This window comes from Hyla sarda, chromosome 2 (genome assembly GCF_029499605.1).
Source record: "Hyla sarda isolate aHylSar1 chromosome 2, aHylSar1.hap1, whole genome shotgun sequence".
NCBI lineage: Eukaryota > Metazoa > Chordata > Amphibia > Anura > Hylidae > Hyla > Hyla sarda.
The window spans coordinates 453,349,398-453,364,898 of record NC_079190.1 but is presented as its reverse complement, the minus strand read 5'-3'; the positions used below and the strand labels follow the sequence as shown (position 1 = coordinate 453,364,898).

Here is a 15,501-nt window from a genome sequence, read left to right as displayed (position 1 = left end):
AAAAAATGCAAAGGATAGCAGGGACGGGAATAGGATATAAAAAAGGTTGTAGAAAAGGAAGGCGTAAATGTCGGGGTCAACTGATCACCAATGGATCATAAAAGCACCTTTTGCTAAAAAATATGTGCAATGTGACACTCTGTTTAAAGCATAACAAGTGTGTTTAACCTTAAAAGTAAAGATGCATAAAGTGCAATGTGCAACACAGAAATATACGTGTATACAAATAGATATAAAAAAGCAAAAAAGCAGTGCAAGAAAACAAAAAATAAGGTGCTAAAAGTAAAGGTGTCAGAATGTAAATACTTGACCCCACATGTAAAAAGAAGATGGGTTCCACGTCCCTGCAATCACCTCCAACGCGTTTCACCGTGACCGGCTTTGTCAAGGAGTATTTGATACTTTTTTATATCTATTGTATACACATATATTTCTGTGTTGCACATTGCACTTTATGCATCTTTACTTTTAAAGGTTAAACACACTTGTTATGCTTTAAACAGAGTGTCACATTGCACGTATTTTTTAGCAAAAGGTGCTTTTATGATCCATTGGTGATCAGTTGACCCCGACATTTACGCCTTCCTTTTCTACAACCTTTTTTATATCCTTTTCCCGTCCCTGCTATCCTTTGCATTTTTTAAGTTAATTTATTTACATATATATATATAAAATATATATTTTTAAATAATTATACACATTATCAAATTGCGCTAATGATTACTATTTTTATGTATGTTATATAGCTATATATTATTACCAATTTTTCTTGCTTGTGTATGATATATGTATTTTTTGTAAAATAAAATCATATTTATTAAATTTTATGGTTATTGATTTATCAGTTTACTATATTTTCTACTCATTTTATTATATACATCTTTTACTTTTGGTGGGTTTACCCTATACGCTGTAGTGGCGTATTTATAGGTTATTTAGTGGTTGTTTTGGGTTTTCCCCAATTTTATTTAGACCACAGTATATAGGACTTTTTTAGGTTGTTACTCTAGACAGTTCCCAAAATGTACTGAGATGTAAGCAGAGAGCACTGGTGTCAGGCTTTTTTTTTTTCTTTTTTTTTAAAGAAAAGAACTTCTTATAAGCTTATAAGTACTAGAAGGAAGAAGATTTTCTAATTTAATTAATTTACAAATCTGTTTAACTTTCTGGCACCAGTTGATTAAAAAAAAAATAAAAAAATTATATATATATATATATATATATATATATATATATATATATATATATATAATAACTATCATACAAAGCAGCACCTCCTTGTATCCAGGTGATTGGGTGCAAGCCCTTGAACCTCGGTGCTCCGGTCCTCTTTAGATATAAATGGATATAGGCAGCACACCAAAATGGGTGAAAAAAGTAAGTGCTTTTATTCCAAGGAGAATTGACAACGTTTCAGCGATCTCTCACCGCCATTTTCAAGTGATTTACAAGTGATACAAGCGGGGTTAAATACCTCCCTAAATCAGTGACATCATTAACATTTACATATCATGTGACATCTGACATGTTATAAACAAAGTATAAAACTATACAAACCAATAAATATAAACATGATCAATTTAGTGTATTCTATACTGTGGTACAAAGTGTATACATCTCTGTATTCCGATCGCCAATCATTTATCGGATCGGGTTGTGATATAAATGTACAATTACAACAGTGATCGTGTAAACAAAACAAGTAAAAAAGGGGTTAAAAGACGTTACCCAATCAAGCAAACCCGTTTGTTTTAGCCGGCCTCTTCGCAAACGCGCCATGATCCGCAGACCCGAGTCCACATGGGACGCCGGGATCTACTTCCGGTGTAACCGGAATTCAACCAATCATAGTAACGGCGTCCCTGGTAGTCATAGAGACCCCCCGACCTGTCAGGTAAACAATCACTTGCGCATCGCGGCCAAGCTCCGTGGCTCTCAGCGCATGCTCAGTGTATATATCGGTGTTCACAAGCGCCATATTAATTCAGGGCAAATAAACATTGGGTTATGTAGCGAACTGCTGGCAAAGCACTTCACTCAATTGATAAATGTATAGTAGGAATCATATAATTCCAATATTGTAACCCTGCACACATGCTAGAAAACAGTCAAGGGACCTGGACACTTGCCCTCTGTTATGTACCGCACGGATCTGGGTGCGACTTATGGAATCCATAGGGTCCCAAAGTACGCTTCTCCCTACCAGATTGGTAAAAGTCTCACCTTCTGGCTGTTAGGATACTTCACCAGACCGTTCCTGTCAATACAGAGGTGTCCAACGGCAACCCATCATACACGTGACAATCATACCAGGGCACAACATTTGTAGTAAATCAGTTAAAGAACATAAGGGGTAAATGTCTTACAGTATCAATATAAGTATAGGGGCGCCGTCACTATACTGATGAATTTTAAGCAAATATAAAAATTAAAAATTAAAAATAGAAATTATAGAAAAAATTATATACAAAAAAGAATGCGGATCCGTGTTGAGGTACTCTGTTCTTTTCTCAGGGTTGCTTGATTTTAACGTCGATAATCAATACTTCAAGATTTCTGAAATTTAAGACGACAAGTATTAGTAAATAATATCACTTGTAGAATACATAACCACACTGCACATAGCCTTACACTGGGACCCTACAACAATTATCTCATCATCATCCTTGGCGTAACTACAAATTCTACGTTCAGACCATTTGGTTTAAGGGAATTGAGGTCATATATCCACCTCAATTCTCTTTTCTGTAGTGCGGCGACCCTATCTCCACCTCTCCTTAGCGGTGGAATATGATCTACCACCATACATTTTAAATCCTGTTCTCGATGTCCCGCTTCCAAAAAATGCTTGGACACCGGTAAATCGACTCTCCCTTTGCGTATAGAGTATCTATGTTGATTTAATCTTACTTTGAACTCACATTTTGTCTCTCCAATATAAATAAACCCACAGGGACACCACAAAATATAGACCACAAAATCACTCTCACAATTAAGGTAGAATTTTATAGGATAAGTTTTGCCTGTCTGGGGGTGCGTGAATGTATTTCCCCTCTGCACATACCTACAATTTACGCACCTCCTACAGGGAAAGCATCCCTTTGCCTGTACTGAAACATATTTCTGTGTTTGAATTTGTTTGGACACATCCGCCCTTACTAGCTCATCCTTCAAATTTCTGGCCCTACGATAGGACATGAGGGGCATTTCCCTAAATTCAGGAATGTTGGGAAAACTTTCACTGATCAAGTGCCAATGTTTTTTTAATTTTTGGGCAATCTGTCCTGATACTTCATTAAAGGTAGAAATAAATGGAATACGTGTTGTCTGATCTCTTTTAGTTCTAGATATCCTCTGTCCCCTCCTTTCCTCATAAAGCCTCTCTTTCTGCCTATTAACCAGAGTGGAGGGATAACCTCTGGTCATAAATTGGGTTGCCATTTTATTTACTGCCTGATCCAATTTCTCACTACTGTCAACAATTCTGCTGGCACGTAGAAATTGGCTGTATGGCAGTGACTCAATCATCTGTCTCGGGTGGCACGAATTAAATTGTAACAGGGTATTACAGTCTGTGGGCTTGTAGTATATGTCTGTAGAGAGTCTATGATTTACAATAGAAACTTCTGTGTCCAAAAATTGTACTTTATCTTGTGAATAGGTCAGGGTAAACTGTAAGTCCCTGTCAACACTATTTAGGTATGTTTGGAATTCCAATAATTCCTCACCCGTGCCATCCCAGATCAAAAAAATATCATCTATGTAGCGCCACCACCCCAGGATCTTCCTGGAGTGGTGGGCTACATAGACGTGGCTTTCCTCGAACTCTCTCATCACTATGTTCGCATACGTGGGCGCCATGTTGCTGCCCATGGCAGTTCCACGTAGTTGGACATAGTATTTTTCATCAAAAATAAAATAATTATTCTGTAGTACAAACAGTAATAGATCTAAAATAAAGTCAATTTGTTTTACATCAAAATGTGCCTCCACCAGTGTCTTTTTAATGGCTCTTACTCCCCTCTCATGCTGGATTGATGTGTACAAACTAACAATGTCAAAACTGGCAATTATGGCATTGGTAGGTACAACAATTTGTGAGATTTTTGATAAAAAATCACCAGTATCACGTAGATATGATTGTGCTTCCACAGCAAATTGTCGTAAAATTTTGTCCAAAAAGATGGAAACATTATTAGATACTGACCCCCTGCCGGAGACTATGGGCCTACCAGGAGGATCCTGTAGGCTTTTGTGTATCTTCGGCAGGAGGTACAGTAAAGGAGTAACCGGGAAATCAATTACAAGAAATTCACTTAATTTATTATCAATGAGGCCTTGCTCAAGTGCATCAGTGATAATTACCTGTAGTTTGTCCATTATCTGTCGTTTGGGGTCTCTGGGCAGCATTTTATATACATCTGGGTCCCCCAGCTGTCTATGTGCCTCACTAAGATAGGTACTCCGGTCCATAATCACAACCCCGCCGCCCTTGTCCGCCGGCTTGATAATGAGGTTGTGATCATGGACCAGTTCCTGCATAGCTAGTAACTCGGTATGTGTTAAGTTAGGATGTTTGAGCTTAGTCTGTTGTTCTTTAATCATAGTAAATTCTCTCCTCATACACTCCATAAATGTAGTGACCGCAGGGGATTCTACAGTAGGCTGAAATTTGCTAGGAATATGTACATCCAATTTTTTAAAGACAAAATCAGCACTATCACCAATAGTGGTAGGAACAACCATATCAGATTTGTGTTGTGCAAACCAGATCTTAAGCTTTACTCTCCGAACAAACTGAATGAGGTCCAACTCTAGTTGGAACCAATCATTCAGTCTGTTCGGGCAAAAATTTAGTCCCTTTGTCAATAAGGATACTTGTTCATCAGATAAATTATAGGAAGAGATATTTACCACAGTTTTATTGTCCATGATTTCTACTTTTTCTTCTGTGTTGTTTGGCCTTGATTCCGTGTATTCCTCTGTGGTTTTCTTACGGGTGCGGTCGTGTCTACTGCCTCCCCTTCTCCGTCTACTGGAGAGGCTCCGGACTCTAAAAAAGGTTGTTTATTCTCTGATTGTTCCTTACTACTTGTGGCAGGTCTTTTTGGGCGTTCCATCTCTCCATCCAAGTATTCAGGTGAATTCACTTTCTATTGATACTGTAAGACATTTACCCCTTATGTTCTTTAACTGATTTACTACAAATGTTGTGCCCTGGTATGATTGTCACGTGTATGATGGGTTGCCGTTGGACACCTCTGTATTGACAGGAACGGTCTGGTGAAGTATCCTAACAGCCAGAAGGTGAGACTTTTACCAATCTGGTAGGGAGAAGCGTACTTTGGGACCCTATGGATTCCATAAGTCGCACCCAGATCCGTGCGGTACATAACAGAGGGCAAGTGTCCAGGTCCCTTGACTGTTTTCTAGCATGTGTGCAGGGTTACAATATTGGAATTATATGATTCCTACTATACATTTATCAATTGAGTGAAGTGCTTTGCCAGCAGTTCGCTACATAACCCAATGTTTATTTGCCCTGAATTAATATGGCGCTTGTGAACACCGATATATACACTGAGCATGCGCTAAGAGCCACGGAGCTTGGCCGCGATGCGCAAGTGATTGTTTACCTGACAGGTCGGGGGGTCTCTATGACTACCAGGGACGCCGTTACTATGATTGGTTGAATTCCGGTTACACCGGAAGTAGATCCCGGCGTCCCATGTGGACTCGGGTCTGCGGATCATGGCGCGTTTGCGAAGAGGCCGGCTAAAACAAACGGGTTTGCTTGATTGGGTAACGTCTTTTAACCCCTTTTTTACTTGTTTTGTTTACACGATCACTGTTGTAATTGTACATTTATATCACAACCCGATCCGATAAATGATTGGCGATCGGAATACAGAGATGTATACACTTTGTACCACAGTATAGAATACACTAAATTGATCATGTTTATATTTATTGGTTTGTATAGTTTTATACTTTGTTTATAACATGTCAGATGTCACATGATATGTAAATGTTAATGATGTCACTGATTTGGGGAGGTATTTAACCCCGCTTGTATCACTTGTAAATCACTTGAAAATGGCGGTGAGAGATCGCTGAAACGTTGTCAATTCTCCTTGGAATAAAAGCACTTACTTTTTTCACCCATTTTGGTGTGCTGCCTATATCCATTTATATATATATATATATATATATATATATATATATATATATATATTTTATTTTTTTTCCAGAGGAGTACCCCTTTAATGCATGTTCTTAATAAAGCCATATTACCAAGTTCTCTAGGAGATGATTTTTTGAGAGACTCAAGACCGACAGAAATTGCCTAATCATATGATCTACTTGGCTAATTCTGCTAGAAAGCAGAAGTAGTCCTCATTCCACAGAACTGCATTGGGCACATTCCACAGGAACATTAACATCTTAGATCTGTCATGACAGATGCACTAAAATAGCTGTGAACGTGGTGTACATTCAAGTTATTGATCGTCCTAGAATTGCCTTACATCAACTGTACCATGCGCTGATACCCAGGCTGCCCAATTAACAACAAATGATTGACAGACTGAGTTTTCCCCAAGGTTGCACATTATTTGATGTATATATTTTTTTTTATTTTCGTTTATTTTTATATTTTGACTTTAACAGCCGTAGCACAAACCCCTCCACATATCTGTCTGTACCTACCAATAAAATTGAGGTATCCTTCCCCACCAAGAGCATGTGTTATCAGTCGGATCATTTTATGAAGTTGAATTCCACGGTCAATAACAGAGGTTAATGGACTTATCACACTCATGTTTGTGTACATCTCAGCATCCATTAACCAGAAAGCCAATGTCTTGTCTCCAACTAATGCCTATAAAGTAAAATATGAAGAAAATGAAGTATTAATATACAGTTCAGCATAGAGAAATAGAGTGAAAAGTCAGTCAAGTTACAAAAAAATAAATGTATTTAAATTGAGTGTTGCAGCTCATCTCAAATAAATCTCATATATTAAAACATGTATTTCAAATGGAAATCCCACCTTCAATATAACCCTAAGTAAGATGTGTGTACTTTTTTGGGGGGTGTTAACTCATAGCAAAAAGCAGCTCAACGTAGACTAAGTACCATGAATCGAACAGACACAATATACACTACATTTCCCCAACAGAAGATGCAGTTATGTCCAATTATTGAAGGTTTCAGCAGCTGGTCCAGTGAAGGTCTCTTTAGAAAGTGTCTCAATTTTTAACAGTCATTGAGATGGCAAAATATGCCACATATGGATGAACAGATGAGTTGGTTGATGGGGCTTTCTATTACAAACATGAGCGACATAGTGCATACAGAATCTCAATACCTAAAAGCCTTTTTACAATCACTGAAAGACAGGACCCAAGGCATTATGTCTTAATCTTTACCACCTCAACCAAGGTGCTCTTCTTCACTTATGAAAGATAAAAGCATCTGTCCACAATTAAAGGTGGTCATACACCTTAAATAGCAGACATCCAAATTGCCCATTCAACTAACAACATTACCTACTCATAGACATGCACACTTTATTCAGTCTAGCATATATATGTGTGTTCTCTGTTGAAAGACAGCTGCCAAAACCCCTAGTGGCAGCTAATTTCCTCTTTAGCACCACTGAAAACAAAGAATTGCCATGCTGAAATTAAACATTCCTAATCAGTTTCTTTTCAAACATCTGCTGAACAAATGTCAAACAAAATCCTAATACGTGTCTGATGTTTTTTTGGTTCCATTAAATTGTTGGGTTTTCCAAGGTTTACCTAAAAGAATGCTTGTGCTCCTCTTGGCCAGATCATTATCACTGGTATATAGTATAGGTGTATGAACAACAAATAAAGGGGTATTCCAGGGGAAGGATCTGAATATAGAATTGAACGTCCAAACATTCAGTGGCCACAGTGGTTCCCCACCTCTGCCATGTAGATTTATTAAATGGGAAATTTCAGATCTCAAAGTGCTGTATAGCAGGATCAGAGCTTCATGGTAACAGTGGTAGCAAGGAAGGAAATATTTTTAGTCTTTGCAAGTATAAAAAAATGTTTAAATCTCTAGCACACAACCACCAGTATGGAAGTGTATGGAATCAGGGCATGCATTCTTTTCAGTAGAGCATGGGTGGCATGGAAGTCAGTGGGCTGGTTCCTGTGTAGGTATCAAGAAACAGAGGGATGATTTCAGTTACCAGCTTTCCATTAAAAATAATTTCAATATATCTGTTATAAAAATCAGCAAAAAACACATGGAGATGACAAGAAAAAAAACTAAACTAACTAAACTCCATGCATTTTTTTTTTTTTAGGAAGTTTTCTGATGATTTTTTTTTCTTTATAGCAACTGCCTAAACACTATATATATAAATAATCAAACAAAAATAAAATTAAACACCCCTTTATTGTTCACATGTATGATAGATACTTCGATGTATGATACACTTTCATAGGGGTCTAGTCATACACTAAAATAGTATAGGCCAAACATACCGATCTCAGCAAGGTATTGGGTTTTTGTCTGACATTCGTTTATCAAATGTTATGGGGTAAAAAGGATAGGACATGTTGGATATCATCATGCCCAATTCTTTGTTCACAAGTAAGATATGCTGCCACCAGGTGCATCAGACGGATGCCTATCCACCGTTGTCAATAACTGGGGCTGCTGAGTAATGTTATCATCGATGGAACAATTAGGTTGTCAAAAATGATTATATCCAGTGAAACTTGTGACAGCCTGGACAAGACATCAAACAGTCTATTGCATTCTTATGGAATAGTAGGAACGTTTGCTTTTCCTCTTAATGCCTTTTAGCCTGTATGTCAGCTCATCACTTGTTAAATATGCATGTGGTGTATTAACAAACAAAGTTTTCCCTAACTTTGTGTTATTAATTGTTCAATCAGTAGGGAAGGAGAGTATGGAGCTTAAATGGCTCATTATGCAGTTTGATAATTATGAAAGTTTCCCTTCTACACCGTGCACATTGTCATTTCTGAAGCCACAGGCTCCTGTAATTAGCACAGCACCAATTATTAGTTGGCAGATAGCACAGGAACAATGTACAGTATTAATATTTGGACAATAGCCAATAATTTCCAGACTGGATAAAAGACGGTACTTTACTCAAGGACCTAGATACCTGGAGTACACCCAAGGACAATTTAAATATAGAGAAGACTTGGAACATAAATGTCCAACTACTTTACAATTACCTGTCCCACTTGAGCAATTAGATCATCAAGGACATCAAAGATTCTAAGCATGTTTTCTGCACAGATAATATAGCATTTTGCATAAATCTTAAAGGCTAGGGACAATCTTTCAGTGATTTTTTTTATTATTATTCATTTCTTTTCTGACAACAAAATGAATCAACTTTCTAACTAGTCTTAATTAAAAATGTTCTACCATACAGATGCTGCTCAGAGAAAGATATGATAAATTCTAAACATAATTTCTGCACTTTCACTGTTAGAGCAGCAGGGTAGGGGAGTGTATTACACACCAGAAGACAGGAGGAAAGAACCCTTGGAGGGCAGCTCACACAGGCTGGAGAAGAAGAAAAGCAGACCCAAAGCAATTTGCAAGGGTGAAGTTTGCTTTTATTTTCCAACAGCGTCTGCAGCTTTTAGCAGCAAATAGAGCTGTCAGAATGCCTTTAAAATAAAAAAATAAAATCAGAGCAGAACGGTATTCTGGTGTGTAATATATAAATATATATGTAATATATAAATATATATATATAGATCTATACATATATACACACACACACACAATCAAAAATAAAGATAGCCAGCACAACAACCTAATACACGGATGCACGCTGCTGTGGCAAATACAGAGTATACAAAAAAAGAGGATTGCAGCAGCACACATTGGTCAAAAAATTGAGGCTCTTAGCAAACTTTTTGATCAAAACGTGTGCCCCATCCACCTCAGAATTTGTGTTAGGGTCCCATCCTAAATGAGGCCACCTCCGCTTGGTGGGTGAGGGGACACATTTTGATCAAATAGTGCGCTAAGAGCCTCCATTTTTTGACCAATGTGTGCTGCTGCAATCCTCTTTTTTTGTATACTCTGTATTTGCCACAGCAGCGTGCACCCGTGTATTAGTTTATTGTGATGGCTATTTTTCTTTTTGCTTGTTTGTACAACTCACGGGGAATGGAACCCTCTTTAGCTGTGCATCCCTCCCCCTTTTTCACAGGAGTTTTTTTTAAATTGTTAATGGATACAGCATCTCTGTCTCTCTGTGTCTCTCTCTCTCTCTAATATATATATATATATATATATATATATATATATATATATATATATATATAGTACAGACCAAAAGTTTGGACACACCTTCTCATTCAAAGAGTTTACTTTATTTTCATGACTATGAAAATTGTAGATTCACACTGAAGGCATCAAAACTATGTATTAACACATGTGGAATTATAGACATAACAAAAAAGTGTGAAACAACTGAAAATATATCATATTCTAGGTTCTTCAAAGTAGCCACCTTTTGCTTTGATTACTGCTTTGCACACTCTTGGCATTCTCTTGATGAGCTTCAAGAGGCAGTCACCTGAAATGGTCTTCCAGCAGTCTTGAAGGAGTTCCCAGAGATGCTTAGCACTTGTTGGCCCTTTTGCCTTCATTGGGTTCAGGTCTGGTGACTGTGGAGGCCAGGTCATCTGGCGCAGCACCCCATCACTCTCCTTCTTGGTCAAATAGCCCTTACACAGCCTGGAGGTGTGTTTGGAGTCATTGTCCTGATGAAAAATGAATGATGGTCCAACTAAACGCAAACCAAATGGAATAGCATGCTGCAGCAAGATGCTGTGGTAGCCATGCTGGTTCAGTATGCCTTCAATTTTTAATAAATCCCCAACAGTGTAACCAGCAAAGCACCCCCATCCCATCACACCTCCTCCTCCATGCTTCACGGTGGGAACCAGGCATGTAGAGTCCATCCGTTCACCTTTTCTGCGTTGCACAAAGACACGGTGGTTGGAACCAAAGATCTCAAATTTGGACTCATAAGACCAAAGCACAGATTTCCACTGGTCTAATGTCCATTCCTTGTGTTCTTTAGCACAAACAAGTCTCTTCTGCTCGTTGCCTGTCCTTAGCAGTGGTTTCCAAGCAGATATTCCTAGCAGTAATCAAAGCAAAAGGTGGCTACTTTGAAGAACCTAGAATATGACATATGTTCAGTTGTTTCACACTTTTTTGTTATGTATATAATTCCACATGTGTTAATTCATAGTTTTGATGCCTTCAGTGTGAATCTACAATTTTCATAGTCATGAAAATAAAGAAAACTTTGAATGAGAAGGTGTGTCCAAACTTCTGGTCTGTACTGTGTATATATATATGTGTATGTGTATTATATATATATATATATATATATATATATATATATATATATATAGAAGAACAGATTTGCTGCAGCACACAGAGTAGTGACAAGTGGTTTATTTCATTCCAATTGCTACGTTTCAACCACACATGCGGCCTTTTTCAAGCACACGTGAACAGTGACCATAGGACCAGTTATATGTGGTGTTCAATAAAACATCAATTACATAATTAAGTGTAATAACTATAAAAAAACTTACAATAGAAGTGTACAAAAGATACAATACATATGGTATCATAATTAAGTGGGTAATAAGTTAAATAGTGCACCAGGTGAAAAATAATTAATCAAACAAATGCAGGAAGGAGAGTAGGCGGAATCTCGAGGCACTCACCCAATCTGAAAGAAGGACGTATAGATATCCTATAAACATCATCACACCCACATCAGATGCGGCGTGGTATAATGTATATACAGCGGCATTGCGGCGCAGCAACAGCGCGCGCTTGCCACTGTACTTCCGGGAATAGGGCGGCAGCCAATGGAATAGCGCCACGTAAGGCCACATGATCAAAAAAAGATGACGCCCCATGAAGTCACGTGACTAGAGGGATATTCACGTGATATACACGGAGGCGCCTGCGCACAGCAAAGAAAATGGAACCTAAGTCTCGTAGGTAAACAGGCGCCATCTTATAAATGGGCAAAAATAAGGGCAAAATAGGATTACTAAAAAATAAAATAAACATGTGGAGAGATGATGTAAGTTATATGTAAAGTAAAAGGGTCAGCGCTTTAGATGCAGACACAGTAAAGCAACAGTCATTCCTGCACATAAGCCCAAAATATCCCGTGGGACTAACACTCCCAGCACACCTCGTCATCTACTTACATGGCGACAAATGTGTCACCTGTCGGACCCCCCAGGTCAACTTAATGTACCACAGGACAGTCCAACAGGTGGGAGAGAGTACCACACCTGGGACAGTAGCAATCTTGAGGGCTGTGCAAATGCAGAATCAGTCACACACACAATGGCGCATAGACCCATACGTTAACTTATTAGGTCAAGGAGTATCTTTATTGATAACAAATATTACTCCACAAGAAAGGGAAGAAAATAAAGTAAATAAAAAAATAAAGTAAATAAAAAAAAAAAATTTCAAAAATTTTTTGGGGCTCAAACATGGGAAAACCATTGGCTGTCGTACATAATCCGGAGGTAATGAGTAAAAAACTACATTATGATTTTAACACAAAGTGAGGAATACGGGTGGTGTCATCTTAATCCGTCGACTCTCCATTACTGCAAAATAAAAAGAAACAGAAAAAAATATATTAATACAAAGCGAAAAAAGGTCACATTGTACTGATCAAATAGAGAATAGCCGTACTATAATATGACAGGGAGAGTTTATCTAGCATTATAAATATCATTAGAAACAGTATAGTCTACATTGAGGCCAGTTGGACATAAAGATTTTAATTTGAAAATCCATTCCAGTTCTTTCCGTTTTAGTTTGCCCACTCGATCACCCCCTCTTTTTAATGGGGGGATGTGGTCGAGTAGGGCAAACTTGAGGTCTCTTTCTGTATGGTGAACCTCCATAAAATGTCTAGAGACAGGAAGATCAAGTCTCTGCTTCCGTATTGTGTATCTGTGGTGATTAAAACGTGTCTTAAAGTCCCATGTCGTCTCCCCCACATAGAGGAGGCGACATGGGCACATCAAGACATACACCACAAAGTCTGAAGTACACGTAAGGTAATGACGTAGTTTAAAAATCTGGTTAGTTACAGGGTGTACAAAGGTCGGACCCTTGAGCATATGTACACAATTTATGTATTGGCAACAAGGGTACGATCCTTTATTCTGAACAGATAAATATTTCTCGGTAGGTCTACACAAAGATACATCTGATTTCACAAGTTTGTCACGCAAATTACCAGCTCTACGATATGAAAGAAGAGGGGGAAAATGAAATTCAGGTATGTCTGGATGACTACGTGTTAATAATTTCCAGTGTTTGTTAAGAACATTGGAAATTCGACCAGACATATTTCCAAAGGTGGATACAAAGGCAATGCGTGAAGAAGTATTACGTAGTCTCTTGCCATAAATCAACGCATGTCTATCCATAGTAAGTACTTTCTCTTTACTTTCTTGAAGAAGGGGGAGACAACATGGGACTTCAAGACACGTTTTAATCACCACAGATACACAATACGGAAGCAGAGACTTGATCTTCCTGTCTCTAGACATTTTACGGAGGTTCACCATACAGAAAGAGACCTCAAGTTTGCCCTACTCGACCACATCCCCCCATTAAAAAGAGGGGGTGATCGAGTGGGCAAACTAAAACGGAAAGAACTGGAATGGATTTTCAAATTAAAATCTTTATGTCCAACTGGCCTCAATGTAGACTATACTGTTTCTAATGATATTTATAATGCTAGATAAACTCTCCCTGTCATATTATAGTACGGCTATTCTCTATTTGATCAGTACAATGTGACCTTTTTTCGCTTTGTATTAATATTTTTTTTTTGTTTCTTTTTATTTTGCAGTAATGGAGAGTCGACAGATTAAGATGACACCACCCGTATTCCTCACTTTGTGTTAAAATCATAATGTAGTTTTTTACTCATTACCTCCGGATTATGTACGATTTATTTACTTTCTTTTCTTCCCTTTCTTGTGGAGTAATATTTGTTATCAATAAAGATACTCCTTGACCTAATAAGTTAACTTCTGGGTCTATGCGCCATTGTGTGTGTGATTGATTCTGCATTTGCACCGCCCTCAAGATTGCTACTGTCCCAGGTGTGGTACTCTCTCCCACCTGTTGGACTGTCCTGTGGTACATTAAGTTGACCTGGGGGGTCCGACGGGTGACACATTTGTCGCCATGTAAGTAGATGACGAGGTGTGCTGGGAGTGTTAGTCCCACGGGATATTTTGGGCTTATGTGCAGGAATGACTGTTGCTTTACTGTGTCTGCATCTAAAGCGCTGACCCTTTTACTTTACATATAACTTACATCATCTCTCCACATGTTTATTTTATTTTTTAGTAATCCTATTTTGCCCTTATTTTTGCCCATTTATAAGATGGCGCCTGTTTACCTACGAGACTTAGGTTCCATTTTCTTTGCTGTGCGCAGGCGCCTCCGTGTATATCACGTGAATATCCCTCTAGTCACGTGACTTCATGGGGCGTCATCTTTTTTTGATCATGTGGCCTTACGTGGCGCTATTCCATTGGCTGCCGCCCTATTCCCGGAAGTACAGTGGCAAGCGCGCGCTGTTGCTGTGCTGCAATGCCGCTGTATATACATTATACCACGCCGCATCTGATGTGGGTGTGATGATGTTTATAGGATATCTATACGTCCTTCTTTCAGATTGGGTGAGTGCCTCGAGATTCCGCCTACTCTCCTTCCTGCATTTGTTTGATTAATTATTTTTCACCTGGTGCACTATTTAACTTATTATGCACTTTATATGTATATTTTAATATATATTGTTATGCACTTTATGGGTACATATATTATATACCCACTTAATTATGATACTATATGTATTGTATCTTTTGTACACTTCTATTGTAAGTTTTTTATATTTATTACACTTAATTATGTAATTGATGTTTTATTGAACACCACATATAACTTGTCCTATGGTCACTGTTCACTTGTGCTTGAAAAAGGCCGCATGTGCGGTTGAAACGTAGCAATTGGAATGAAATAAACCACTTGTCACTACTCTGTGAGCTGCAGCAAATCTGTTCTTCTAGCGATACGGACCCGGGACCTGGGACCAGCCGCTGCGTGCACCTACCTCTATACACCTTTGAGGTGCAGCCCACCCTGCTTTTTCTGTATGTATATATATATATATATATATATATATATATATATATATATGTATAGTAAATTTGAGTAGCCGTGTCCAGTGATGCAGATGCAAATCAAAAAATGTTGCAGTATCTTGTAATACCTTTTTTATTGGACTAACAGAATTTTGTAGAGACAAGCTTTGTCTTCTGCTTGTGAGCTTAGATTTGCTTTGGACTTGATAAAGGGAGGAATCCCGAAGGCTTGTCTCTG

General features: G+C 38.2%; 1 protein-coding gene across 1 annotated transcript in view; it reads right to left on the bottom strand.

The window, feature by feature from the left end:
- GBE1 (1,4-alpha-glucan branching enzyme 1) overlaps window positions 1-15,501 on the bottom strand; it is a 264,980-nt gene that overhangs the window by 63,084 nt on the left and 186,395 nt on the right. The window contains exon 13 of the mRNA XM_056559362.1: window positions 6,709-6,880. Within this exon, the coding sequence (XP_056415337.1) occupies window positions 6,709-6,880 (172 nt within the window). The remainder of the gene's footprint in view (window positions 1-6,708; window positions 6,881-15,501) is intronic.